Below are 25,612 nucleotides of genomic sequence, written 5' to 3' on the forward strand. Positions count from 1 at the left end.
CGTAGCCAAGGGGGGGCGGGGTTTGGGGTTCGAACCACCTGAAAATTTTCAGTTTTGCTTGCGTTTATATACAAGCCACATACAAGCGCACGCACGAACATACATAAAGTATGGTGGACCCCCCCCCCCCCCCCCGAAAAAATGTCTGGCTACGCCTCTGGACGTGGAGATATCGGATTGTGATTACATCTGCTTGCGAACGACACACCTTTAGTAAGGTGCCTTAATTGCCGATAATTTACTCGTCGTCCGACGATCGGCGAATTCTATGCATACACAACTCGAAATATAATTGCTCGTGCGAGTTTGAGCAAGGTCATCTACCTTTCCGATGAAGCCCGTTCCACCGGTGATGAAAACAACTCGACCTTGATAGAACCGGGCAACGTTGGAGTCATCTTTCCCCTGGTCGTTTGTTGTAGACGTTAGACCTTGCCCCTGCTTCAGTATTTTGACCGCCATGGCGGGAACCTGCCGGCGGGCTGCGGTATTGCAGGAAAGGATAACGTTAAGACATATAAAGGAACGAATGCAGTAAAAGTTAGAAGAGCAGACTACACACAACAGGCTACGCTTTACCTCGAACGGCGAAGTTTCTGTCTGTTCAAAAGATTCGCAGCAAAAATAATTTCCCCTATACCTTCACAGTGCGATGAAAATAGCACAGTACGATGAACAATAAACGGCATTCGTGATGTTAAAGGACAAACTGCTGTGCGTTTGCAGCCGACAATCATTCGCTATTTCCGTTTAAAGGGCACAGAACCTAAGCTGACGCATTATCACGAAAACAAAAAGCCCGCGTCTCCACTTCATGGCTGGATATAACTAACGCCGTGCAGTTACACAGCATATTGTGCCATTGGAATCAATCAATCAATCAATCAATCAATCAATCAATCAATCAATCAATCAATCAATCAATCAATCAATCAATCAATCAATCAATCAATCAATCAATCAGATAGATAGATAGATAGATAGATAGATAGATAGATAGATAGATAGATAGATAGATAGATAGATAGATAGATAGATAGATAGATAGATAGATAGATAGATAGATAGATAGATAGATAGATAGATAATAATAAACTTCAAAAGGAGCACTGACACGAATAAATTTTTCTTCCGGATCGTTGCTCTAATAAAAGTACTGCTGTGGAGAAACCTAAAACAAGTATTGTGGTGCCTGGGAATGCATCGAATATATTTTAATTACCGCTACCTTAAAAAGACACTTTCGGTTTCGACATCGAGGGGGCGGCTTCTCAGTGACGTTTCAAAGCAGTGTGACGTCACGCGGATACAGAAACTCGCGACGTACTAGCGGCAAATTTGTCATCTGCTCTTGGTGCACATAAACAACGATGAGTGAATTGTCGTCCAGTAACCCAGACAGTGATTTCTGCTATTTATGCTGCATGCAGGACGCAGAGCTCGCAAACTCGGGGGAACTGTGTTGACTCGTTGGGATAATGTCCATTGCAGTGAGGCTGGTTTGCAGATGCTCAGCGACTAAAACTTCAATGTCAAATTAAAATATTTTATACGTGTTTTGCGACTCCGGTGTGTGGAGAGCGTTGACACTGCATACCAAGGAAACGAAAAATCTCCCTTTCGCGATGTCTCAAGACCGTGTCAGTACTCCTTTAAGTAACCAAAATATTACGGGGATTACTGCGGGCTGGGCCGCTCTTGAGCGAAAACCTAAATATCCTCCTTTTCTTTCCCTTCAAAGCATAAAAGTCGGCAGCCCCTGTGCCCCTCTTGCAGACAGGCGAAATGCCTATGGCGCTTGTTTATACTTGAAGAAAGACACACATTTCCCACGCATCGCACGCACTGAGAAATGCCAGGCCTGCGTGGAACACGCAGCACAGTCACAGCGAAAGCTCAAGGTGCGGCCTTTCTAGAGCCCGTTGTAAACTTCTTTCAAGTGAAGTTCAAGATCAAGAAGGGAGCCGACGGATGGATACACGTTATAGATTTCAAAACAGGAGAAAGTGCCTCAGATCAGGCTGGCCGACGTTTCGATAGGGGACCTATCTTTGTCAAAGGCGCCTTGTCATCCCTGGCGTGTTAGTTTTATGGGGTTAGTGATGACGTCATGTCCAGCGGCGGCGTGTCTGTTGCTGTTGGTAATTGATGCCTGGAAAGAGAGAAACTCGAAAGCAGAGGAGTAAAGCCCTTGCCACATTTCACGAGAGTTTGCAAACACGTTCGGGTCTGCCATGTCAGAGTTCAAGGTAGCTGCAAAGAAAGAAAAAAAAAAAAAAAAAAAGAGAAAAAAAAAAGGGGGGGGGGCGGGTACAACCAAGCGAGAGGACGAGTGCAGCCATCACAAAGAGCTGCAGAAGGTGGTCAGGAAGGGAACTACAGGCGGGGAGAAAAAAAAAAAAAAAAAAAAAAAAAAAAAGGAGAAACCGGGCGGTTTACGTTTAAATGTCCGCCAAGGAGCTGCAGAAGGTAGTGGGGAAGGCAGCTACAGACGACAAAAAGGTACTCGGGCGGCGTACGTTTAAAATGCCGCCTGCCTACTTTAAGTGATATTGAAAGGGTTGCCTGAAAAGCAAGCTCCTGCTTAATGGGTGAAGTAATTGGCTGGCATATGCATCCAGTGTCGTCGGCGGCTTCCAAAAATTGGGCGCCCGTCAACTAAGAGGAAAAAAAAAAAAAAAAAAAAGTTGAAAGGAACGAGGGGCGGCCGGGGGGGAACAATCGGAATAAGACTCGTAGAACTTCCTGAGAAAGCGAGGGCTGTGACAATGCTGGCCAGAAGCGGCCTTTGGAGCGCGGAAAGGGGGAAGGAAACCGTGGCTCGGATTCACTAGAAAATGAAAATATCTTAAGAGAATAATATCTACACGTATGGGCACATTTTTACATGCAAGGTTAAGAGATATTAAAAAAGAATATTGATAGTGTATTATGGGAGCTGGTCGGGATTTTATTTTGCGAATAGGTTAAGGTTTTTGAAAGCTGAGCGTACTTCATGTCTCTTAATATTCTAGGAATCATGCTATGGCTTTTAACGATTCCAAATTACCACGAGCTAGATTTATTCCTGATGGGTGTAGGGATTGAAATTTGTGTATCAAATACGATTCCATGTATTTCCTCTCACGTGGTGACCGGAAGTTTGTTTGTAGAATGTAAAGTTTGGCTTGATCGAAATTGTGGTCTTGTTGATTGAAGTGGCTGGCTACTGCTTTTGGTAAGTTGTGCTTTGTGTCTGCGCGGTGGCCGTTCAGTCTTACATGAATTGGTTGTCCAGTTTCGCCTATGTACTGTTTTTTACAGGTGGCACACTCAATGCAGTAGATCAGGTTGTTTGAGGTGCACGTGAAGTTCGATGTTACCTTGTGAAGGTAATCGGATGCTGTGCTTTTTACGTTGGTGGCTGGCTGTATATGTTTGCACGTAGAACATCTTGGACGCCCACAGGGTCCAGACGTTGGTGTAGTTTTTGTTGCGAGTTTTGCATGTACGAGCATATCTTTAAAATTGGCGTTGCGTCTGTAGGCAACCTTAGGCGGTTCGGGGAAGATTTTTTTAAGTTCTGGTTGGTTGTTAGAATCGGATAGTATTTTGCGAGGATGTTGTTTATGTTCGGAAGTGCGTTGGAAAATTTTGTAGTGAGAAGAGGCGTTGTTGTTGTTGTGGTTTTAGGGCGTGGTTTGAGTGTCTCAGTGCGATCTAGTTTTAGTGCGTCCGTGTAAGCCTTATGAAGGAACGCGTTTGGATGGCTTCTGTTTGCTAGTGTTTCTTTTAGGGTAGTAAGTCTGTTTACGTAATCCTGATCCTCTACGCATATGCGACGTAACCTTGTTGCTTGGCTCCTGAAAATGCCCTGTTTACAATGTTTTGGGTGATGGCTAGTATAATCTAGGTATTGTTGCTTGTCAAATGGTTTCTTATACAGCGTAGTCTTTAATATACCATTCTCAAGATATGGTTGTGTCAAGAAAGTTGATGCTCTCAGCTGAGGTCTCGGACGTGAACTTTATCGTTGGATGAAAGGAGTTTAGGAATGATGTAAATTTAGCTAGATTGTCCCTGCCGTGACCCCATATTATAAGTATGTCATCAATGTACCGAAGGTATGTGTGGGGTTTGTCTGCGCAGCGAGCCAGGAAGTCTGTTTCCAGAATTCCCATGAATATGTTTGCATAAGTGGGTGCGAATGGGGTGCCCATGCTTGTTCCTTGTATTTGAAGGTAGTAATTTTCTTCAAATTCAAAATAGTTGTGTGATAGTACTAGTTCGAGTAATGATAAATATACTTCAGTAGAATGCTGTACATTATGTTGATTTAAAGTTTGCTTTATTGAGGTTAGGCCCTCTGGGATCGGGATATTCGTGTATAAAGCGGTAACGTCTAGTGTGACGAGGATGGCGTTTTGTGGGAGTGTGCCTTTGCTATTAATCTCTTCTATTATTCGCAGTAGGTGTGGGGTGTCCTGTACAAATGACGGGAATGTCTTCGGAATGTCCCCGAGAAAGTGGTTGAGGAATTCGGAGAGGCTCTCGGTTGGGGTGTTGTTATTTGATACTATTGGGCGCCCTGGAATATTGGCAGTGTATAATTCGGTGGATGGTACTTTGTGAATTTTGGGGAGGAGGTAAAACCGCCCTGCTGCTTTGTTGTTTGGTTTCAGAAACTTGAATTCTGATGGAGTTATTAATTCATCAGCAAGGAGGGATCTAAGTGTGTTAGTGATTGCGAGTGTGTATTGTTCTGTTGGATCGCTGTCTAGTTTGCGGTAGTGTTCTGGATTATTGAGTTGTCTGTAAGCCTCGTGCTTGTACTTCTGTGTTGGCCAAATGACTATGCTTCCTCCCTTATCGGCTTCCTTGATGATAATGTCTTCGCGCGACTTGAGGTTAGAGATGATGCGACTCTCCGAATAAGTCATGTTCCTAGGCTTTTTAGATGATTTCGATTGATTAATGATTTCTGTAGTGATAGCTTTAAGATATAAGTCGAGTTCTATTGCCTGTTCTGGTTCGGGAGTCCAAGTAGACTGAGCCCTGAGCGTTGTAGTACCTGTTTCTGCTCCATCGTTATCTGCAAAAAGTGTCTAATGCGCATTCTTCGTGAAAATTCTGTGAGGTCTCTGTGGAGTTCGAATTCATCTATTGTGTTGTTGGTTGGACAAAAGTTTAGGCCCTTGCTAAGGACCCTTGTTTCCTCCAAGCTTAATGTACTTGAAATGTCTACAACATTGGACTGCTCTATTTGTGTGATGTTAGCTGTGCTTGGTATTTCTCTGTTTGTACTGTCAGTTGTTAGCGGGACTAGGGTGGTTGTTCGGGAGGGTGTTCCTTGATTCGAAATCATTTTCTTATTCTGCTTTTGCCTCAATTTTTTATTCTGTTTTTCTTTATATTGTTCTAGGTCCCTTTTTCTTCGGTTGTTAAAATTATGTTCTCGAGTTTTGGGAAAATTCTTCAATTTGCTCCATGCAGTGGCTCTTGAGTATATTTAAGAGAGAAAATGAAGCGTTGTCTAGTGCTGCTTGCCAGTTATCTTGATATTGGGTGGAGAGAGTACCTAACGCGGGTGTCGCTTTCAGTTTTAGTCCTTTGGGAATTGTGTTGTTCTTTATGCAGTGCTTGTACGTGTTGAGGTGGCAGGTGTAGTTGGTGAGTTTTTGGGTTAGTTTTCTAGCTTGTAAAAATTCAATGCGGCGTGTATGGGGAGTAGTGATTTCAAGGGTTTGTCACTTATTTGTCTTAGTGCGGGTGGATCTGCGTGTGTCCGCGCGTTCCGGTTTGGGAGCTGTTTGAACCAGCCAATTACTTCACCCATTAAGCAGGAGCTTGCTTTTCAGGCAACCCTTTCAATATCACTTAAAGTAGGCAGGCGGCATTTTAAACGTACGCCGCCCGAGTACCTTTTTGTCGTCTGTAGCTGCCTTCCCCACTACCTTCTGCAGCTCCTTGGCGGACATTTAAACGTAAACCGCCCGGTTTCTCCTTTTTTTTTTTTTTTTTTTTTTCTCCCCGCCTGTAGTTCCCTTCCTGACCACCTTCTGCAGCTCTTTGTGATGGCTGCACTCGTCCTCTCGCTTGGTTGTACCCGCCCCCCCCCTTTTTTTTTTCTCTTTTTTTTTTTTTTTTCTTTCTTTGCAGCTACCTTGAACTCTGACATGGCAGACCCGAACGTGTTTGCAAACTCTCGTGAAATGTGGCAAGGGCTTTACTCCTCTGCTTTCGAGTTTCTCTCTTTCCAGGCATCAATTACCAACAGCAACAGACACGCCGCCGCTGGACATGACGTCATCACTAACCCCATAAAACTAACACGCCAGGGATGACAAGGCGCCTTTGACAAAGATAGGTCCCCTATCGAAACGTCGGCCAGCCTGATCTGAGGCACTTTCTCCTGTTTTGAAATCTATTTCAAGTGAAGTTGCAAGGTAACCATTACGCCATACGACATCATCCTTTTTGCGATATTGGGAAGTGCTTACTATGCCATAATTCATCATTTTGTAGGTTAGCGTGGTGCTACTGCATGTCTGTCAGACATAGCCCCATTCGCTTTAAACAGTGATAAATAAAGTTGTTTATTACATTGCATATACGCACTTACGTAGCTTCACACTTTGTTGAGAGGCTGTGACTGATGATGATGAATAATTAAGGCTGATCCCTCTTAATGGGTTCGCAGGTTTCAACCACCCTTTTGTTTCGCACTTCACACTGTGTGACGCCTGCTCTTGTTTCACTTTTCTGCCGCACAATATTAATGCGATAGCATTAAAGAGTTCGTTTCCCAGAAATTCTGGCGTCGGCGTCAGTGTCGTTTGTCGTGGGCGAAAAATTATCATCTTGTCCGTGACCGAAAAATCGAGAAAAATGCAAATAAAATAAATAATAAAAAACCTCGGTTCGAGTGATAATCGAACCCAGGCCTTCAGCGTGGCAAGCAGGTGTTACACCGCTGAGCCAGGCCATTGCTTGGCACTGCTTCGAAAAAAAAACACTATATGTTTGCCATGTAGTGGGATGAGTCTTCTAAAGCACCTAACATTGCGTGGGAGAAGCGTAGAATCGCGACAGGCGTCAAAACGTGTGACTTGCGGATCGAGTGGGTATATTAAAGACCCACCCATTACGAATCGTTCAGACATACTTTTTACATCACCAGCTGCAAAAGCGTCAACAAAGTGAGCAGCTGCATACGTTCGCGTGTTGCCCTACAGACGCCTAGTGGGCCCTTCGCTGATTCGCAAAAGGAAGAATTATGGCGTAGTGGGCACTCAACAACTGTACTTGCAGTAGGCATTCTGGGATAGTTTGAAACGGCCAATGTTAAGCGCACAGACGTTGTTTCCTTGCGGCACAGTTGAAGTATCCACCGAGAACCGAAGCTAGGCTTGCAAGTGAGAAGGCGATGCGCATTGAGCCCGATTATGCCATCGCGTCCTACTCTGAAGGAGAAGCTCAAGCGTCCTCCAAGTTTTTGCATCTCCTAACGTGACTTCTCGGCCGACATGACGCCTGCATAGGGTCTTTTTCTGAAGCCGGCGTGGCGCTGGGGCAGAATACTCAACTGCCATGCAGTACGTTTGGGTTCAAGTTCCGCTCGAACCCCAGTTTTGTTTTCTCATTGTGCGCGGTAGGTGCGACGAACACCGGCGACGGACAACTACGCCACCAAAATCGGCTGTTGTGAGCTCCCAACAGGTTTCGCTGTAAAAGCAGTGTACTTGTGTTTCCGAGTCGTCTTGCCGCTTTTCCTGACCAGATTCTGCTTCCACACGCCTTAATTCAATTTTTTCTCACTCCGTCACGGGTACTTCCGGTCTGACGTAACAAAGCGGCCGCGTGTCGTCGCTGAGCGCTCGGTTTCGCTATTGCCATTAAAATTCCATGATGAGCATCTCAGTATTGAATGAGTATGGTCCAAAGGATAAAAAGAGAGGACCGAATAAGCGCCAAGTAGTTTCTTGTACATTTTAACCGTTGCGCTTTACACCATTAAATTGACGCTAAAAAGAACCAATGAATTGGTTTAGATCGATAAATTGTGCTCTGAGAACTCTAATGTCGCTAATTTCGCCATCATCGGTTTATTAATACAGGAGAAGATCAAGTTCAAAGTTTCATTGTGTATTTATCGTATTTTTGCGCCATTGCCTCAACAAAATTACCCCAAACTTGGTATGTTAAGTCTATGTCCCCCTCAGAAGACAACGTACTTCATTTTTACCGATTAAGAACTACGTAGGCGCCGTCAAAACGTGTGACGTCACGGCGAATGGTGCGGGAACTTCAAGGTGGCGTTGCAATTCACACTTTGTTTTTGCGTGTTTTCTTGCTAAGTGTCTTCTCGCAGCAAGCGTGGCGTTTTTGGTATCGTGAAAGAGTAAGCACTCTTTCACGATACCAAAAACGCCATGCTTGTAAAGTACTTGTAAAGTACGCCATGCATATTAGTAAAGTACTTTACTAATATGAGAAAAATCGTTTTGCTCTTTAGTGTCCCTTCAATATTGAGATTTGTATCAACTAGACCAACATCGCACGACGCTAATAAGCACTATATCAAATTATGTGCAATTCTCGTGACTTATATGAAGTGGACATGCTCTAAATAGTGACGCCCAGCAACTATTCCATATAAACAACTGCGCTGAAGTCAACAATTAAAAAGTTAATTAATGAAATTTTGTTGATTAGTCACTTCCATGTCCCCTTGGCTACCTTAAGATATTTCGTCCTATATGTATGTATATATACATACATATATATATATATATATATATATATATATATATATATATATATATATATATATATATATATATATATATATATATATATATATATATATATATATATATATATATATATATATATATATATATATATATATATATGTATATATATATATATAAACACAGAACACTGTAGTACACTGTAGAACCACCTTAATCGACAGTAGCATCACTGCGTACTCAAGTAATTTAGCTCAACCAACGCGGGCGTATACTTCATCGAATAAATCAAAGACGCCAATAAAAGAAAGTATGCGGCGTCGATATGGTTGTTACAGCTGTTATCAGTCCTACCTTTTTCCCTGTAAAGAAACTGATACAGCTGTTATCAGTCCTAGCGTTTTCTCTTTAAAGAAACTGAACCTTTCAGACGCTACCGCTAATCAGCGAGCGAGGCAACCCACGGTTATGCGACAAGTTCAGCGCCAGAAGTCGAAGCTTACCCACCTCGCGAAGTCCAACGTTCGCCAAGAGGACCAGCCTCTTCTTCTGAACGCCGAGGGGAGACTAACCGAGCAGGACGCGTTTAACTCACCAGAAGAGTGCACAGTGTTTTTAGAGTGCAGACCAGTGCGCAATGACGCTAATCGGAATATCAGTTGCTTGCATAAAGATGGTATCGCGAGATATACTGTTATGGCACCGCCACATAACGAGCTCGGCTAACATTAGGGTAGAGACCAGTTTCTATTTTAAGGTCACAGGTAGCAGTGGAAGTAAGAGGGAGTTGTTTAGATAGCTTTCGTCCGGTTTTCTCACTAGCTGCGGAGGACGCGAGCAAACAGTTGACGTCACTTGCATTCTAACGAGGCAGAACGCAGCGCGTTAGGCGCGAAATGCCCCTTACCTTGCTTGAGGCGGTGAAAGGGGCGCGGTTGTTTCTAGCCATCGCTCGTAATAAGCTGACCTCACTCCTTGTTATCCAGGGTCATATGCCGGATGTCTCAGTGTGCGTCTGCAGAGGCTCGAGGTCAAACACTTTCACCCTGCGCGTGCGTGCCTGACGGAGATGTTGTTTCTTTAGTTAATCGCTTAACCAATGCGAATGAGGTCTGTTACACTTAGGACAAGCAAAAGAGTACCCCTGGAGATATACGGCAGCAGAATTTAAAAGTTTAGACGGCTTGGTGATCTTGTTTTCAATTCTGACGAAGATGGATGAAGTACCACGTGGTATTACAATGCTGGAACAGCTACAAAAGAAAGACGGTTGCCATAGCGATTTCTTGTAAACAGTCATTTGTACAGTGATTTAGCATACAAAGTTACGCTCGACATAACGCAATGACCGTCAAGGTGGTGCTTGTAGGCGTATTTATTTCTTATAAATTTGTTTTTCTGCAGTCATATGCAAGGAAGTATCAGTTCCGTTTGCTCTGAAGATTGTTTATGTTGTTTTTTTTTGTAGGATTAGGATATATGCTTTTATGAAATAACATGTCCGCAACCTCAGATGGGGAAAATTAAACCGTAGCTCTGCACTATGCCGTGCCTCATAACCGTAAGGTGGAAAACCAGGATTCATCTATTTACAACCTTTTGTAAACATAGTCTAAATTGCACCTGTTACAAAGCTGGCTGGATGTGCATTGTAACATACGAAAGAAAAATTACAAGAGCTGCTTTGGCCATGAATTACAAGAGCTGCTTTGGCCATGAACAGTAAAGCGCTCCCCCTCGAATTATCATAAAATGCCTCCCTCCTTATTTCCTTTTTGCCCTTTTGATAGTTACTCAGAGACGGTTTTTTTTTTCCGTCGCTGCCATCCAGTAAATCCTCTCCGCCCCTCTGACTTTTCGTTTAACGCTCTTTATTGTCATATCGCTTACAGTGCCAGCCGTATATTTACTGGTGAGTCCCGTAGTTCTTTTTCTCCACTGTGTGTCAATGCTCTTCCTATACAAATACCGGAACACCTTCTCTGCCCATCTATTCTCTTTCATATTTCTTTGCCTCTCTTCGAACCTCATTTTGCTCTCAACTTCCCTCACCTCAAGACTTGCCCATCCCATATCGCCCTTTACAGCCTCATTTGTCGTCTTCCCGTGAGCGCCCAACGCGAGGCGTCCCACAGTCCTTTGATTCACATCCATTCCTGACCTCTGACTTCTGACATTCCTGACCTCTGTACCTCTGACCTCATGCACACCACTGACCATTACACCTTTCCACATACCTCGAAGCACCTCGTGCCTATTATATCCCCATAACGCTATGTGCTTCATTATTGCAGCATTCCTCTTTCCCTTTGCTGCCGAGGCTTTTTCCTGTACCTCCCTGTACCTATCACCCTCATTTATCCATACTCCGAGGTACTTGCATTCGCTTACCCTTGGCATTTCTTGGCCCTCTATTGACACCAGTGCTGCGGAGTTGCCAATCCGGAATTGGAATGACTCCGGGATCATTCCACATTTTCGCGACCCGGAATGGAATGGGGACAGCGCTTGGAGGAATGGAATGGGAATGGAATTACGTCTTTTCCCGAAAATAGAGCACGTTTTCGTCTACGCGCTGTTTCTCAAACTTCAGACATTAGTAAGTCAGAGCCTCGAATTTAACAGTATAGCAGTATTATTTATAAGCAACGCGCCTACTACAATTCTGCGCTTATATAAACTGCGTTGCTCCGAAGTTTGTCACTATTCTTAGCGTAACCGCGGCTCTATGCCATTAGTATCCGTCGTGCGGAACTACGGCGGCGGCATACCCCCCCCCCCCTACGCCCTCCTTACGTCTTCTTGGTGTTCAGCTGCAACAGCCGACCAGATGCGTTCTGCTGTGCTGGGGAGGAGGCCTCTTTTGTTAGGGCAGGACAGCGCCAGTACCGTCGCGAATGCATACTCTGAAGCAGGGCCAAGCAGACTGATGTTTAAAAGCATCAGACAACATATGTCTGGGTCCATTGCAGGGGCAATTCCTCCTTACCTTTGAGAGGGAACTTGAGCAGACGCGGTTAAGCCCCTGACCTATTTGGAAAGCGAACGAAAGCCGCTTTCCCCTGCTTTCCCGCCTCGCAAGGGCAGTTTTCACTGTGAATGCGACGTCGGCTCACGTGGAGAGCGTGTGTTCTACGGCATCCCCGATAATGACAGAGAAGCGAAATTGGCTGTCAAGCACCTCTTTCGAGCAGCTCATGTTTGTGAAGCGCAACACATAGTTAGGCAGACGGCAGTTGTTTTATCTAACCTTTTATTGTTTTTTTTTCTTTTTACAACCAACCGTTGAAGCAGCCGTCATTCCAACTTCGGGTTTTAAGAACTAAACGGTGAAGCGCCAATTTAGCTCATACCATTTCGTTGCATAATTTCGATGAATAAAACCAAAATAAAGCTTCTTTTTGCACCTTGCACTGCTTGCGACTTTTATTGCAGCACTTAAAAATCACGAGGACGCCTAAGCACTCTTTATGACGTAGAGATTGCCAAGAACTGGTGACCAATTGCCGGACGTGCTGTTGTTGTTGTTGTAGAAACATTTCTTTGAGCCGATAAAAATAAAATAAAGGTGGGTGGCCTGTACAGAAAGCTGCGAGCGACCGGCAGCTGCTGCTCTAGGCCGGGATATCAGGCCAGTCTCGAGCACCTTTAGTTAGCCAGAACCAAGGGTAGGCGTGGTGTAAAAGTGTGAATCATCTGCCAATTTGTAAAAGAGAAAACGAGGCATAAGCTTCTGTACAAACAAATGCATTATCCCAGCAGATACTGAAGGGACAAACAAATTATCCCTTCGCGTTGGTTCCCATTGATACCTCCACACTAAAGTGGCGAATACTCTATATGCACAACGTTATCTTTATCTCACGAGCAGTTCAGTACCTGACACGCGTAAATAACCTTTGGGACAAGGAACACATTGCATACCTGCGCACAGGCGAACACAGAAAGTTCTCCTCACCCCATCCATGTTTGCGAGGCGCGCTTGACAAGAGTGCGTGCTGACGAGCAGAGCGGCCTAGTTTTCGTTATTCGATGCAAAAGTACAAGGCAAGGTGTCCAAGTGGGGCACTGTTTCAGCTAATACCAGGAGATCCAGATGGTTTTGCTCCCCATTAACCTAATCTTACTTTTCTCCATATTCACGACCGCTCCAGATGCGTGGCAAAACTGCTTAGTCTTGTTGAACACTACTTTTACCAGCATAAAAATACGCTATGTCGTCATTTTAGCATTAACACATTTAAGCTTAAACAATATAAAAACATCACCATTCGTTCAAACATGCTGACCATACAAATACTAGAGGCAGCGGGAGAACTGCCCCTACAGGATTTAGTAGGGTGCTTGTACTGCATGAGATATGTCACCAAGCTACTATTCCTCGACCTTGGTAACGTTTTTGCGTACTTTCGCAGTTCTTAATGCATCTTATGACATCAGCTTTATGGAGCGTTCATTCTTACCCGATAGCACTATCAAGATGCCTTTCCTACGTTGAGGAATTACAGGAATGGAATTGAACTGCCTGGCCATTCCCAGTGTGGGAATGGGCTAAGTTTTTTCATTCCAAGGAATTGGAAGGATTGGAATTGTGGCAAGTTCTAATTCCCCGGAATGGAATTGGAATTGAATGGAGGTGCCCATTCCGCAACAATGATTGACGCCGCCTGATCATTGGTATCATTGAATGCCAACAATCCACATTTTGTTACAATAAATCCTGGTCCTAAAGCTGCGCATTTTCTTCCGCATATATCCGCCAGCCACCGTATATCATCTCGACTGTCCGCAAATAAGAAAATATCGTCCACATAAAATAAACTTGCACGCTTCTGCTCAATCATCACGCCGCCCTGTTTGTGTGACAGATTAAAACCAACGTTGTTACCTTCTCGCGCTTTTTCCATCCTCACCATTTACATCATGTATAACAGCGGAGACAAAGGACATTCCTGTCTCAGCCCCTTGCGAAGCTCAACGTTCTCTTTGCTACTCATTCTTTCCCATGCTATGCAAACTGTATTTTCTCGGTATATCTCCCCCAAAAGCTGTACACAGTCGTCGCCTATGCCCATTCCTTCCAATATATCACACAATATTTCCTGATTAACGTTAGGGAAATCGATGTACAGCGCCCCGCGCGTCGTATGTTCAATGTGCAAGTGGAAGCGTGCGAGGATTGCCGATGATCGCGGCTCAAGCAGAGGTGAAACACACCGGCCGTCCCCGTCGCACGAAAGGCGCATGGAGGCACGAGCGCGTGCAGGGTTCGCCATTAGGCGGCAAAGGTTTATCGCAGCGACCCCCCTTCCCCTCATTGGTCGAGTCCAAAAGACAACATGTTTCACACCAGATGGATGGATGAATAAACTTTATTTTGGTCCCTCGGAACACGCTCTAGCATATTGCGGGCCGCTCCCACGTCGGAACAGAAAGACCAAGTCTCTCTGCTGCGTCGCGGGCTCGTTAGACTGCCCACAGCTGCTCTTCGAACCCGGAGCTGGTAATCTCCCATTTTGACTGCGTGGTGACTTCACCGCCGCGTAACGCGGGGCACCGCCAGAGCATGTTCGAGATTCGCGATATCTGCGCATAATGAACATGCATTAGTTGGCTGGGATGAAAAAAATTGAAATGAAGCGACGACATGCTTCTCGCAATGGCCTGCCTTTGATCCTTGGTTTTCTGGGAGTAAAGATGCCGAGTAAACAGTTCTTGGAATGACAAATCAGGGGCCTTCGGCCGCCATTATAGTCGAAGGAGACGGCGAACTTATACGTTGTGTTTTGACAATGTTTGCTGATATGATCTTCAGGGTATTACATAGAAGCAGACGACAATGTTAGATAAGCTCGCGAAAACGCGAGTTTGAACCTATAAACTGTACAAGAAAGCGTTTTAACCAGGTCAGTTAATCACAGGCGTCACGTATCAACGAACAGAAATGTGCACAGAGACAAAAATGGTGTGGACCTCATGTGGCGCGCATTATGACATCGGTACCGCTGGTTAAAAAATATATTCCGTTCGATATTATCAAGACGAAGAAATGTAGTTGGACCGGCCATTAAAGCGCAGAGAATATAGCTGATGCTCTTTTAGAGTTGCTAAACTGGTGCTGAGAGATGAGACGTTCAGTATCGAACGTTATACTTTTGGTGCGAAGTAATTCTACAGGCATAAAATAGGATATCACTCTGCGAGACCTCGCTAGTGAAGAGTACACGGAACGTATTGATGCTGTGATTATGATGGTGATGCCGACATATGTATATTGCGAGCGTTTATTAGGCAGCCCTTCGTTCTTCATATATGTTCGTCATCATGCGGCGTTACTCCTCGTCATCGAATGTGGGGACTCGGCTGGACTGTGATCTGTGTCTTGGGTGAGGTCGCTTCGCCGTGTCTTTGGGGGTCTAATAAAGGTCGCATTAACTGCTGCGTCACAATGTTAACAAAAGTTGAAATCCCCACAAGTTAGGGCTGCTTGCAGCCACCAGACTGATTGTATAGGCACATTACTCCATTTTCTCGCTGCGTATTTTGGCCGAATTGGTCTAACGCCCCTGAGCCCACTTCCAGGGATCCCACTCCCAGGAAGCACAGCCGTTGCGACTTCCAAGGAGCTCATTTCGCGAGTCAGAAACGGTATTCAGACTATGCACGATGTTATGTATAGATTACACACTGCTAAATTACGCAGGGTGGTCGTTAGCCGATAATTCCCGTGCGGCAATGATGCCCAAACACAGCGGCACCGGATGCTCCGTCCTTGGACGCGGTCGAGAAACGTGTATGGGAGGCGACGTTATCGGGTGGTGAAAGTAGTACCCTGACAAGGGCTTGGTTAAGATTGATTACCAGGCCCTGCGGCACCGGTGTGCACGCGGGATGGAGCCCCCTTTGATTCAGGTAACCTGAGAGCGCACCATGATTAGATGGCAAACTCCTTTAAGCTCTGAGATGTGCAGCTGCCTATTCATATGGGATGATGTGCGGTACAGACGGACCCAGTGTTCGTAGGAGCTCTGAGACCTATTTTGTCTTTACATTCGCCGTATACACTTATCTGTGTCCCACATATTTGTGGCACAAGCTTAAGGAAAACCAGCGGATAATGCGCGAGCGTAAGATGATACCTGCGTTTTATTCCTGTGACTTGGTCCTTGATTTTTTTTAGCGTAGTCTCGTAATATTTATTATTGGATGGGGACATTTGTCTATGGATTGGGAACAGTTTTGATTCACATTTTTCTTCTCATTTTGTCCAGTATGATGATATAATAATGTTGATGACTGGGCTTTGAGAATAATGGTTACGCTAGAAAAACTTAGGTTCTCAGAATTTTAATGCTTTCCTCAAAAACATGTGCTCTAATGTATTTGGCGCTATCTATGTTCTTCTGGTCGCAAAAATCAGAGGGTTCGCTATAAGCCAACCATATCGCAGAGCCCCGTGGCAAAACCACACACTGAGTTGTACATGTCCCAAGTCGTCGTCGTCATCGCCACAACTCCACAAGAAATCATGGCCATGGCCGAATACAAGAACCAGCGCATGACATTGAGCCTGTAAAAGAGAGATGTAAAATTGCACTAGCGTAGCAGTTGCAAGCCTGTAAGCTTTCCGGAATTTCGTTATTGGCATCAGTGCTATATTAGCATCGTAGATAAGACGTAATCTATGATATCCTTGGATCGCCAATTTTTTCGGCTTGAATGTGTCCTTTGGCGGTGAATGTAGACGATAAAGGAGCACGAAATATGGAGGCAGCGTATACGGCATTTCTTTCGTGATGACATCTAAGCTGGGCAGTTCACGAAAGACAATCAGCTTAGAATGCCACTTGAAAACCTGACGTTCGTTTGATGTTCTCCGTTGATTTACAGATCCATTTCGTCCCAGTCTTAGAGCTCAAATACTTCGAAAGATGCAGTAAATAGCATTAGAAATATCGTCTCCTTCCCGCATCTTATTGTGACCCGAATTTACAGCTTTTAATGCGAGTTATTAGGCTAACGGTGTAATATTAACAACGATTTGTTTAAACTCTCACGTATATGTTTGTTCCGCACTTTCTTTTGAATTGCTTTAGCCGAGAATCGGACAGCTATTTATCAATTCGTTGAATAACGCCTCGTTTCCACATTTTTTTCCTCCGTGAATTCTAGGGAAGCTTCTTCGTGTCACTGATTCGCATCTTACGGCAATTTGTGTTTAGAGCTGAGCTTACCGTTTGAGGCGTTTCCGTGCCTCCGGTAGCTCTGAATCTTCGGCTTTCAACAGGTACCTGCGAATTCCTAACACGTATCCCTCAAAATATGATCTCCAATCGAGGCGCTGCACATCGATGTTGAACAACTGGAAGGTAAACGGTCACTGTTTACTGACTACTTCAAGCCGCCACAGTTTGTAATACGCCCATAGACTGCGAAATACACGTATACCTTATCGACGCAGTCAGTTTTTGGCACCATTACTACGCTATAGCTTCATTGGCTAGGAAAAGTGGAAATGGAGTGCGGGCTCTTAGTTGTCACATAAAAGTTACGCACTTAAAAGGAGCTCACGCAAACGTACCAGCTTGGAAATCTCGTCACTTTTATCAACTTAGAGTTGGCTTATCACACAAAGGTAACAACACAACACGAATGTTCCAACAAATAAGTAATAAAAGTAGGTCGAAAGTTACTCGATACTCAAGTGAAGGAATGTGTTTCCGTCGGCATACCACAAATTAGCATGACCTCAATGTCGCATGACTTCGTCAACGACGTCATCTCGTGACGTCACAAATAGCCGGAGTTTGTGCCGTCGTGATGAGATTATCTGGCGGCGTCATCTGATGACGCTCGAATGAAATCTTCACTGGGTCAAAGGTGGGCCGATACCAGGGGCAGTGCACACCGTGTGAGGTGCTGAAAGATTCGGGAGGCGGAGGGGCGGAGAGGATCAACACAATCGTCTGTGAAGAAAAATGCGAAGATAAAGGCAGGTTTCGCCTTTGAGTCGTCTTAGGCGAATGCATAAAGAACGGTGTTATTTTTGCGCCTTCGCATGGCAACAGGAAAGAAGGGTAATAGATCGATGGACATGTTCTTTCGTAATGTCAGCCATATGAAGCCAAAAGCCAAGGGATAATGAAGCAAAGGAAGTCACAAGGGGCATTATTCGTAGTTTTTATGAGATAAGAGGAAACTGCGCTAAAGTGAACGAAAAAGACAACTCGCCGCCAGTGGGGTCCAAACCCAAGATCTACGCATGCCACTTTACACGCAGACTCACCCGGGCATCCGTGGGGGAGAGTTCTTGTAGAAGCTTCGACACATTGTTCGATCTGAACAGCCACTCGTGAGTTTGGAAGTACCGCACGGAATCTATCGTCTTGCGAATTTTCTTGTAGTGGCACACGAACCTGTAGAATGGTATTCAAAGGCTAACTAAAAAAAATGATTTGTGTTAACGCAAAAAAAAAAAAAAAATCCACTCTCAGACAGCGTAGGATAGCAGCCTCCATGCAAAAATCTATGTGTGAAGTACGAGTGGTTGGGACATGAGAGGCTCGCGAAAGTAGACGCGGCTGACACAAATATTCTAGCCAAGGAAGGAAGGAAGGAAAACGGGAGAGAGGAAAGACAGGGATGTTAAACAGTTTGGCATAAGCGGTATGCTACCCTGTACAGGGGGAAGGGATGGGGAGATTGAAAGAAGAGTAAAGAAAGAGAGAAAGAGAGGGGAACACACACGCACACGCATAGCTTCACAGCGCAGAGCGGCAGTCTTGTGCGGTATGAGGCATCATTAAAAAGTCTACAGCCGCTCGTCTAAGTCTGTTGTCCTTAGGAATTTGAGCAATGCCTTGGTTGCTTGAATTCTCGATGACTTATCAGGATGACATTGGAGAATTGTTTCTAGTGTCAACAGTCTGTTGTGAAGACGAGCGAGAGCGAATATCAGGGATCGTCTCTGCGCAGCGTAGCGAGGACAGTCGCAGAAGATATGCTGCAAGGTCTCCTCGGTGCCGCTGGCGTCGCAAAGAGCGTTGTCGGCCATCCCTATTCGAAACGAATATGTCTTCGTGAAAGCCACTCTTAGCCATAAGCGGCCTAGCAGAGTGGCCTCTCTTCGGCGGAATCTAGATGGTATAGGTTGCCCCGCACTCGCCGAGGTGACGCATGACTCTTAACATCCGGTTCTTCGGCTTAACCTTCGAGAATAAAAAACTGAAATTTCAGAAGGTGAGCTGCCGGTACTTACGCCCCTATCCGCTAACGATAAGGTGCACGCGTTGCCTGCCTATAAGGCCCGTAGCCAGGAATTTTTTCGGGGGAAGGGGAAGGGGGGGGGGTAACTGCTGAAGACCTTGACTATTTTAGAAAAAAACACCTATTTTCATTATGTATTTTCAGTAAAACACCCCCACCATCAGCATTTCAGAAGGGGAGGGGGGAGGGCTTTGGGGCACCCCCACTGGCTACGGGTCTGCTGCCTATAGGTTCTGTTTAAATGCTGCTAATATACCTTTGTGATTCTCAGCCGTGCAGCTTTGTCAAGGTGAATTCATGAATACGTACCGCGAATTGATCACCTAGCCATAGTGCTTCAGTTAAAGTGAAATGCGAATCTGGGACAGACAGTTCTGCGCAGTGATGTGCGATCTGTCAAGCTTGATTGCCTAGCGCCTATGGCGAATAAAACACTTGTGTGATTCTCAGGCTTTCAAGTTCGCCGAGGTTGTATCGAGATTATATATACTGCCCATTTGAGATCTGGTACCTATCTGCTCCCACAAATATTAAGCATTATTGCTCAGTTTGTTTAAAATATGAGACTATGTCGGAAGTTTTGTGGCCGCGTATGCGATCTATCAAGTTCGATTGACACTGCAAGCAGTTTTCGGAGCAGTGTGTGCTCTGTCAAGCCAGATCGACAATTACAATAGCGCAGCGGTTGTGACAATCAGCCTTGCCAGCGTGAGCTACATGAGAGGGAAGCCATCGGACGAATGTTGTGTAGCCCTCTACGATTGTTTGACTCATCTCATTGACGCTCGTCTGGTTAACCTCCCGGCCTTTTCTTCTTGATTCTTCTCTCTTATTTGCAGTGGCACTCCGCATCCCATTAAAACCTCCTGGACTTCATGGAGGAAACACAACTGCACCATTTTGTGTAATGCGTATTGATGCTGCAGGGCAAACTAACGCAATAAAAAAAAGCGATGGCCATACAGGAGATTGAGTGATACCTACCTCGGTTTCTGGCCGTACAGGTTCAAGGCCAGGTCCACGACGCGGGCTGGCAGGTAATGCAGGCACCAGAGGTTAACATCGTGCCACATGTGGCTGTTGGTCACTTGGAATTTTGGGAAACGTATCACATTTGGTAACGGATGTCGCCAGATGGCTCTCTGCGTCTCGTCCGCTATATATGCCCACGTGCATGGATTCAGGGCACTGCTCGTGCAGTGGTACACCTCGATGTCTTTAGGTCTGGAATACAATGTTCTTCTTCGGAAATATGAAGCAGCTAAACTAAGGTATATTAGCAGCTGTAATCACAAAACAAGAAATAAAACAATACTAAAAGATATATAAAGTAAGCCGTCGAGAAACAGCAAAAGAGGAGGCGTACCAATTTAGGAGTTGAGTATTGCCTTTGCTTAATGTTTCTGAGACTGTTGAGTCTTTTTACTACGATGTCTTGAATGGGTGATTCACGTTAACAGCAGTATAAATGACAGTCCGTGGAAATTAACCAGTTGTTTAGTCCTGTATTTTCAGAAACAATTCTCCAATGTCATCCTGTTGAAATATGTACACATCGAGCAAAGAAGGCGGTGGTTCTCAGGAAGACGGACGTTTGAAGTGACAGACAGAAACCGAAGGAAGAATGCTGCGGCAGCCAGCGTTTCGTTAAGGTTACTTGTCTTCCTAATGGAAGAACGCGCTTTTCTTGGGAATGTTTACACATTGAAATGTTTACAACTTTACCACGCGCTTTATGAGAGAGAAGAAAGCACGGACGCGGGAAGACGTTTGATAGAAGTTCAAGAGTTTCAAAAACAAAACAAAGCAAGGCGTGGCTTTACTGTCGTAAACACCAATGACAAGCAGAGCTGAGGGAAAGCTTCAGCGACGCAATGCAAATTAATGCAAGGATAGGTGAAGAACAGCAAGGTATAGCAAAGCAGGATCAAATCTAAGCAAAGTTTATGGGAGTTAAGCATTGCTTGGTTATCGTTGTGCTATGCTGGCGGCACACGAGGGACGAGATCAAGTGCATACCCCAGCGCGGAATCGCAGCTTTTCGAGGCGTGCGCCTGCGGTGGTCGCACGAGTACGACAACCGCGTCAGCCGGAGCGACACCGACGCTCTGGACAGTTTAGGTGGTGTTGCTTTTACCGAGATGTGCTGACGTCATTACTAACGTCATATCGTGTGCACTCGGCGCGGCTGCCCATTGGCCCCTCGCTTAACCATTTCCCCCTGCTCACCCGCTAGGCTATGCGGCGTACGACATCGCTGTACACGGACTTAGCACGGCTATAGTAGTTCCTCTGTAAAGAGAAACATAAGACAAGACGTTTAGTTGTGAAGTCGTGGGAGTGGAAATGGTGTTTGTGGAGGGGAAGGGGGGGGGTAGTGGTATCCGCCTCGTGCATCGGTATGGTGGCGCCACCGCTCGGCTAAGGCGGGTGTACCCTCTCCCAAGCCCCCATAGGATCCCATGCATTTTGAATGAAGTTTGCAATTCCGTTGCGCAGAAACAAACTAGCGCCATCTCTCGACAATACGCCACACCGACGATGCAACACCTCTTCTTGCTTCCACCGCTCAGCAATATCGCTAGTTAACCTCTCTCTGCTTTTTCATATTGTTTTTTCGTTAGCGTAGCAGCGCGCAGGGCTGTTCGCGGAGCGCTCAGACGAGCCGACGAGCTGCGAGCGCAGCGTTGCGCTGGTGGGACCCTTGCTGTGGTCGTGCATTGTCAATAGGTTTGGGCGTTTTTGTGGTTGTGTTTCAGTGCTCTCTGAATATAGGATCGCGAGCCTTAATTCGTTTATTTTCGCGGTTAAACGCCGTTGCTTCTTCCGCCGCACGACGGAAACATCGTTGGCAGATAAGAAGGGTGCATCGCAGCGGAGCTCTTTTTGTTTGTGGCAGCCCCGCACAGGCTGCCACAGCTGCCTCTCCGGCCTAAAAGAAAGGAATACATTTGATCACATTACGAAATATATCGTATAAAAATAATCTACCAGAGAAGAACAAAGAGAACGGCCGCTTACCTTGTTCGTTGCACAGCCCTGATCCACTGTCCTCTTCTGTCATTTTCGTACTTCCTCCAGGGGAATCGGTAGAATATCACCTTTGGCAGCTTTCCTGCGGTGTTTTTATAGCTGTTGTGGCACTCTCCAACACAACAATACACAGAAGTGGCCTTTTTCGACCGTTTATCACTGCGGTCCGCCATGGTGATTAACCTAGTTTGCAGTGGTGAACCGTGAGCCGGCGCCACCGGCACATCTGTGTTTTGCCACGTTTGCCGTAGATGGCGCCACCTGTCCGTTTCAAAGCAGCAGCGCACGAGGCGGATTGAGGTAGCTCTGTAGAGTTGAGGAAGAACGGAACAAAGGACCTTATGTAGTAAGTAGGCGTTAATTTAGTCCGGTGGGGTTATCGTTCTCATAATAATAACCAAAACTCACGCCATATCCACGAAGTGAATGACGATTGAGGAGCTGGCTCGAAGAAGATCGGAAAAATCTGTAATCTTCCGTAAAACTCCTCTGCCATCACATGAAGACGTGGCACACGTTGTTATATATACATATATACACAATGTTTTATTAATTTACAATTTTCAAATCAAATCAAATCAAATCAATTTTGATGATTTCGATGATTTTGATTACAATTTTGATGAACTATATACAAAATGTACAATTATATACACATTGATGAAGTATATTAACAAGAAATATCTAAGAGCCTCTGATTCTCCAATTGTCGACATTTGTAGACGCAATGCTCCTAATGTTCTTTCAATTTGAAAACTGCCCTCGAGATGCGCACGACAAAGTGGCCCTAAAAAAATCACAGCATATGCACGGAGTGAATGATGATGAGTGGGCGAAGCTGCGGAGGTTCATCGGTAAACCGTGAATCTTCCGTGAATTCTTCCGTGAATTCCGTGAAGGAGAAACATCTGGCGTCTTTCGTTAAGCAGCTGGAGTCTTTTCGTTTTGCTTTAGAAACATCTGGCATCTTTTCGTTTTGCTTTTAGAAAACATCTGGCGTCTTTCGTTGGTTAGTGCGGTATGTCGACGTGTTTTGCGCCGGGTTGCAAGAGCGGCTACCGCAACGACCACTCCGCGTCACGACACTTCTTCTGACCTGCAAAAGACCCTACGCCTATCAAGCTTTGCATCGCAAAGATAGAAAGCTTACTGCGAAATGCAAGGTCCGTGACGTTTATTTTGAGAGTGACGACATTGTAAAGCACTATCGTCGTGTCGTTGCGGGACAAGAAGTTTTGATCCCACGTGGAAAGTGGGAACTCGCGCCAGGTGCCGTATCGCGCTTGTTCCCAGCACTTCCACCCCACATTTCAAAGCCAAAATGTTCGGGGTTTAGGCGCAAATCCCTCCCAATACGGAGGGCGTCCCGCGAAAGCCCAGTGCCCAATTTGGAGGAGCCGCCAGAAATAGAACAGCAAAACGAAAGGCAGGCGATTACCTATATACGCTACCGAGACTGAGAGTTGCATCACACTGACATTCGATCAGTTGTCAGCTGTCGCTATGCCTTCAAAGCAGTGGATTTTCGAGAGATTTTACGACGAGGTATTGAACAAGATGTGCGGAATATTTTACACTCGCCGGCTCGGGAACGGGCTGCTCAGCGCAAACATTTGACACGGTACACATTAAAAAGACGAGGACCAGCGCTGGTCCTCGTCTTTTCTATGTGTACCGTGTCAAAGTTTTTGCGCTGAGCAGTTTATTAATGAAATACCAACTAGCCCACTCCGGAGACTTACGGAGACTTACTTGTGTAAAAGATAATTGTAGTTGACGAGCAGTTTAACTGCGTAGTGAACGGCTACAGCACGAAACGCAAACGGCTATCGTACAGTGTAAGAAGTGCTGCGGGCATGGAACATCTGCTCGGTGAAGTTGAAAAACTGAAGTTGAATACTGACGACTCTTCTAGCGACAGAGTACGCGCGAATAACTGCTCGGTGCTCACATCACGGCCGATCTGTTCGAATTGTTTAAGGCACCGTTGGAGGATGCGACGTAGAAAGATGAGACACCGAAAATACAACTATCCACTGAAAGAATTGCTCAGAGACGACATCTATTCGATGTAATCGCACACTGAGATTTCATTTACCGGGTTCTCGTAAAATTTTCCGATTTTGAGTCAGTATCCCTTTAACCGTCGCGAAAACGTGTCTTGTAAACATTGCAAAGCATTGGTGATGTTTTTCGAGAAAGGTTTTTTCAATAAATTGTAGAAACATGAGTACTGTTTTTCTAGAACGCTTTTGTATCTCGAGTAAGTACGCTTCTTTGTGCACTATAAAGGCTTTTACAAACGTGTTGGGTTGTTCTTGGTCTAGATAAGACGGCAGCGACTAAAATTGTGGTGGTAGTTATAAAAATTACTCTGAAAACCCTCATTCGCTTAGAAACCCCTATGCTTGGAAGTTAAGCGCAATGTAGACAGCTCAAATATTGTCACAGGGTCGTGATGTCGACGAAGGCAGCAGTCAGCAGGTCCGAGGTGAAACTCTTTATTTGGCCGAACTTGTGGCCGGGAAACTGAAAGTCAAACTACAGCAATACACTGATAGCTACGAACAGAGCGTCGACCGTTGATCAACTTACAAGCGGTCAAGCGCGTCGGCTTTTATACAGGCGCTATCGATCTTTCCAGCGATATCGCTGGTGGCGGCGTTATCTCTCGACAAAGCTGGAACATTCGCGTGCAGCGCGAAATCTTAACAAAACAATCTATTACAATCGCGAAGCTTCTCGAACACTGCTTCGCGGACAGCGTCGATCGTTGATAACCGTCCTTAATGGTCAAACCCGAATACATAAAAATAAAACAAGAAGTGGACGTGGCAATATAGACCGAACATCGATTCTTAGCCAATCAATGAACAACGCACGCGGGCCAATGCATACAGACGACCTTATGCATATCCACCTAAGTATCCACCTAACTAGTACAATAAGAAAGTTGCCGCGCAGTTGCCGCGAGCAACTGCGCGGTGGACCGCAGCGTTAAGGCGAAAATATCAAAGTCGTCTTGACCCCTCGTGCCTCGAGGCGTATGTACGCGTACAGCCCTCCGCGACCGACGCCGAGAGGCGCATTTGAGGCCTAGGCGCGTGCATACGCGTGCATACGCGTGCCAGTGGTTGGGTATGCCGTGGCAGCAGACAACGCGCCGATAGTGGCGCAAGACTAGGGTGCCTTGTACGCAAGACGGAACTGCAGCGCCGCTAGTTCTCGCGACCGCCGTTCGGACCACCCTCCTCCGCTGGCGGAGATACGGAGCTTTGAAACTGAATTTGTTTTAGTAACGTTGGCGCGTAGCGTTCCTCTTCGCGTTCAACGACGCTTTGAATGGATGAATGCAGGTTACGGCGTGGAAATTCGCCCCGGCTTAAGAACCTGGCGAGCCAGCTCCTAAAAGGCACTTGTTATCGACAGTGGTACAATGACTGGTTCAGATAACCAACGCTGGAAAGGATAGCAGGTGATGCGCTCTCGTTGGACAAGTTATGTTGCCGAAATGTCCGTTTCAGCGATCCCCTTGGTAAACCACTGTTGGTGCCAGTATAAAGCATCGCTTCGAGCGTCTC

At 45.6% G+C, this 25,612-nt stretch overlaps 2 protein-coding genes across 2 annotated transcripts in view; both read right to left on the minus strand.

Annotated features, from left to right (window-relative positions):
- Positions 1-462, minus strand: part of LOC119381759 (fatty acyl-CoA reductase 1-like) — a 35,308-nt gene extending 34,846 nt beyond the window's left edge. The window contains exon 1 of the mRNA XM_037649525.2: positions 325-462. Within this exon, the coding sequence (XP_037505453.1) occupies positions 325-462 (138 nt within the window). The remainder of the gene's footprint in view (positions 1-324) is intronic.
- A 15,635-nt stretch (positions 463-16,097) lies between these two features.
- LOC119381760 (putative fatty acyl-CoA reductase CG5065) overlaps positions 16,098-25,612 on the minus strand; it is a 33,388-nt gene continuing 23,873 nt past the window's right edge. Inside the window, exons 8-12 of the mRNA XM_049412887.1 lie at positions 21,262-21,290; positions 19,983-20,222; positions 18,019-18,148; positions 16,967-17,094; positions 16,098-16,302 (exon numbers count right to left, since the gene is read on the minus strand). Coding sequence (XP_049268844.1) covers positions 16,161-16,302; positions 16,967-17,094; positions 18,019-18,148; positions 19,983-20,222; positions 21,262-21,290 — 669 coding nt within the window. The 3' untranslated portion in view covers positions 16,098-16,160. The remainder of the gene's footprint in view (positions 16,303-16,966; positions 17,095-18,018; positions 18,149-19,982; positions 20,223-21,261; positions 21,291-25,612) is intronic.

Source organism: Rhipicephalus sanguineus, chromosome 2 (assembly GCF_013339695.2).
Source record: "Rhipicephalus sanguineus isolate Rsan-2018 chromosome 2, BIME_Rsan_1.4, whole genome shotgun sequence".
NCBI lineage: Eukaryota > Metazoa > Arthropoda > Arachnida > Ixodida > Ixodidae > Rhipicephalus > Rhipicephalus sanguineus.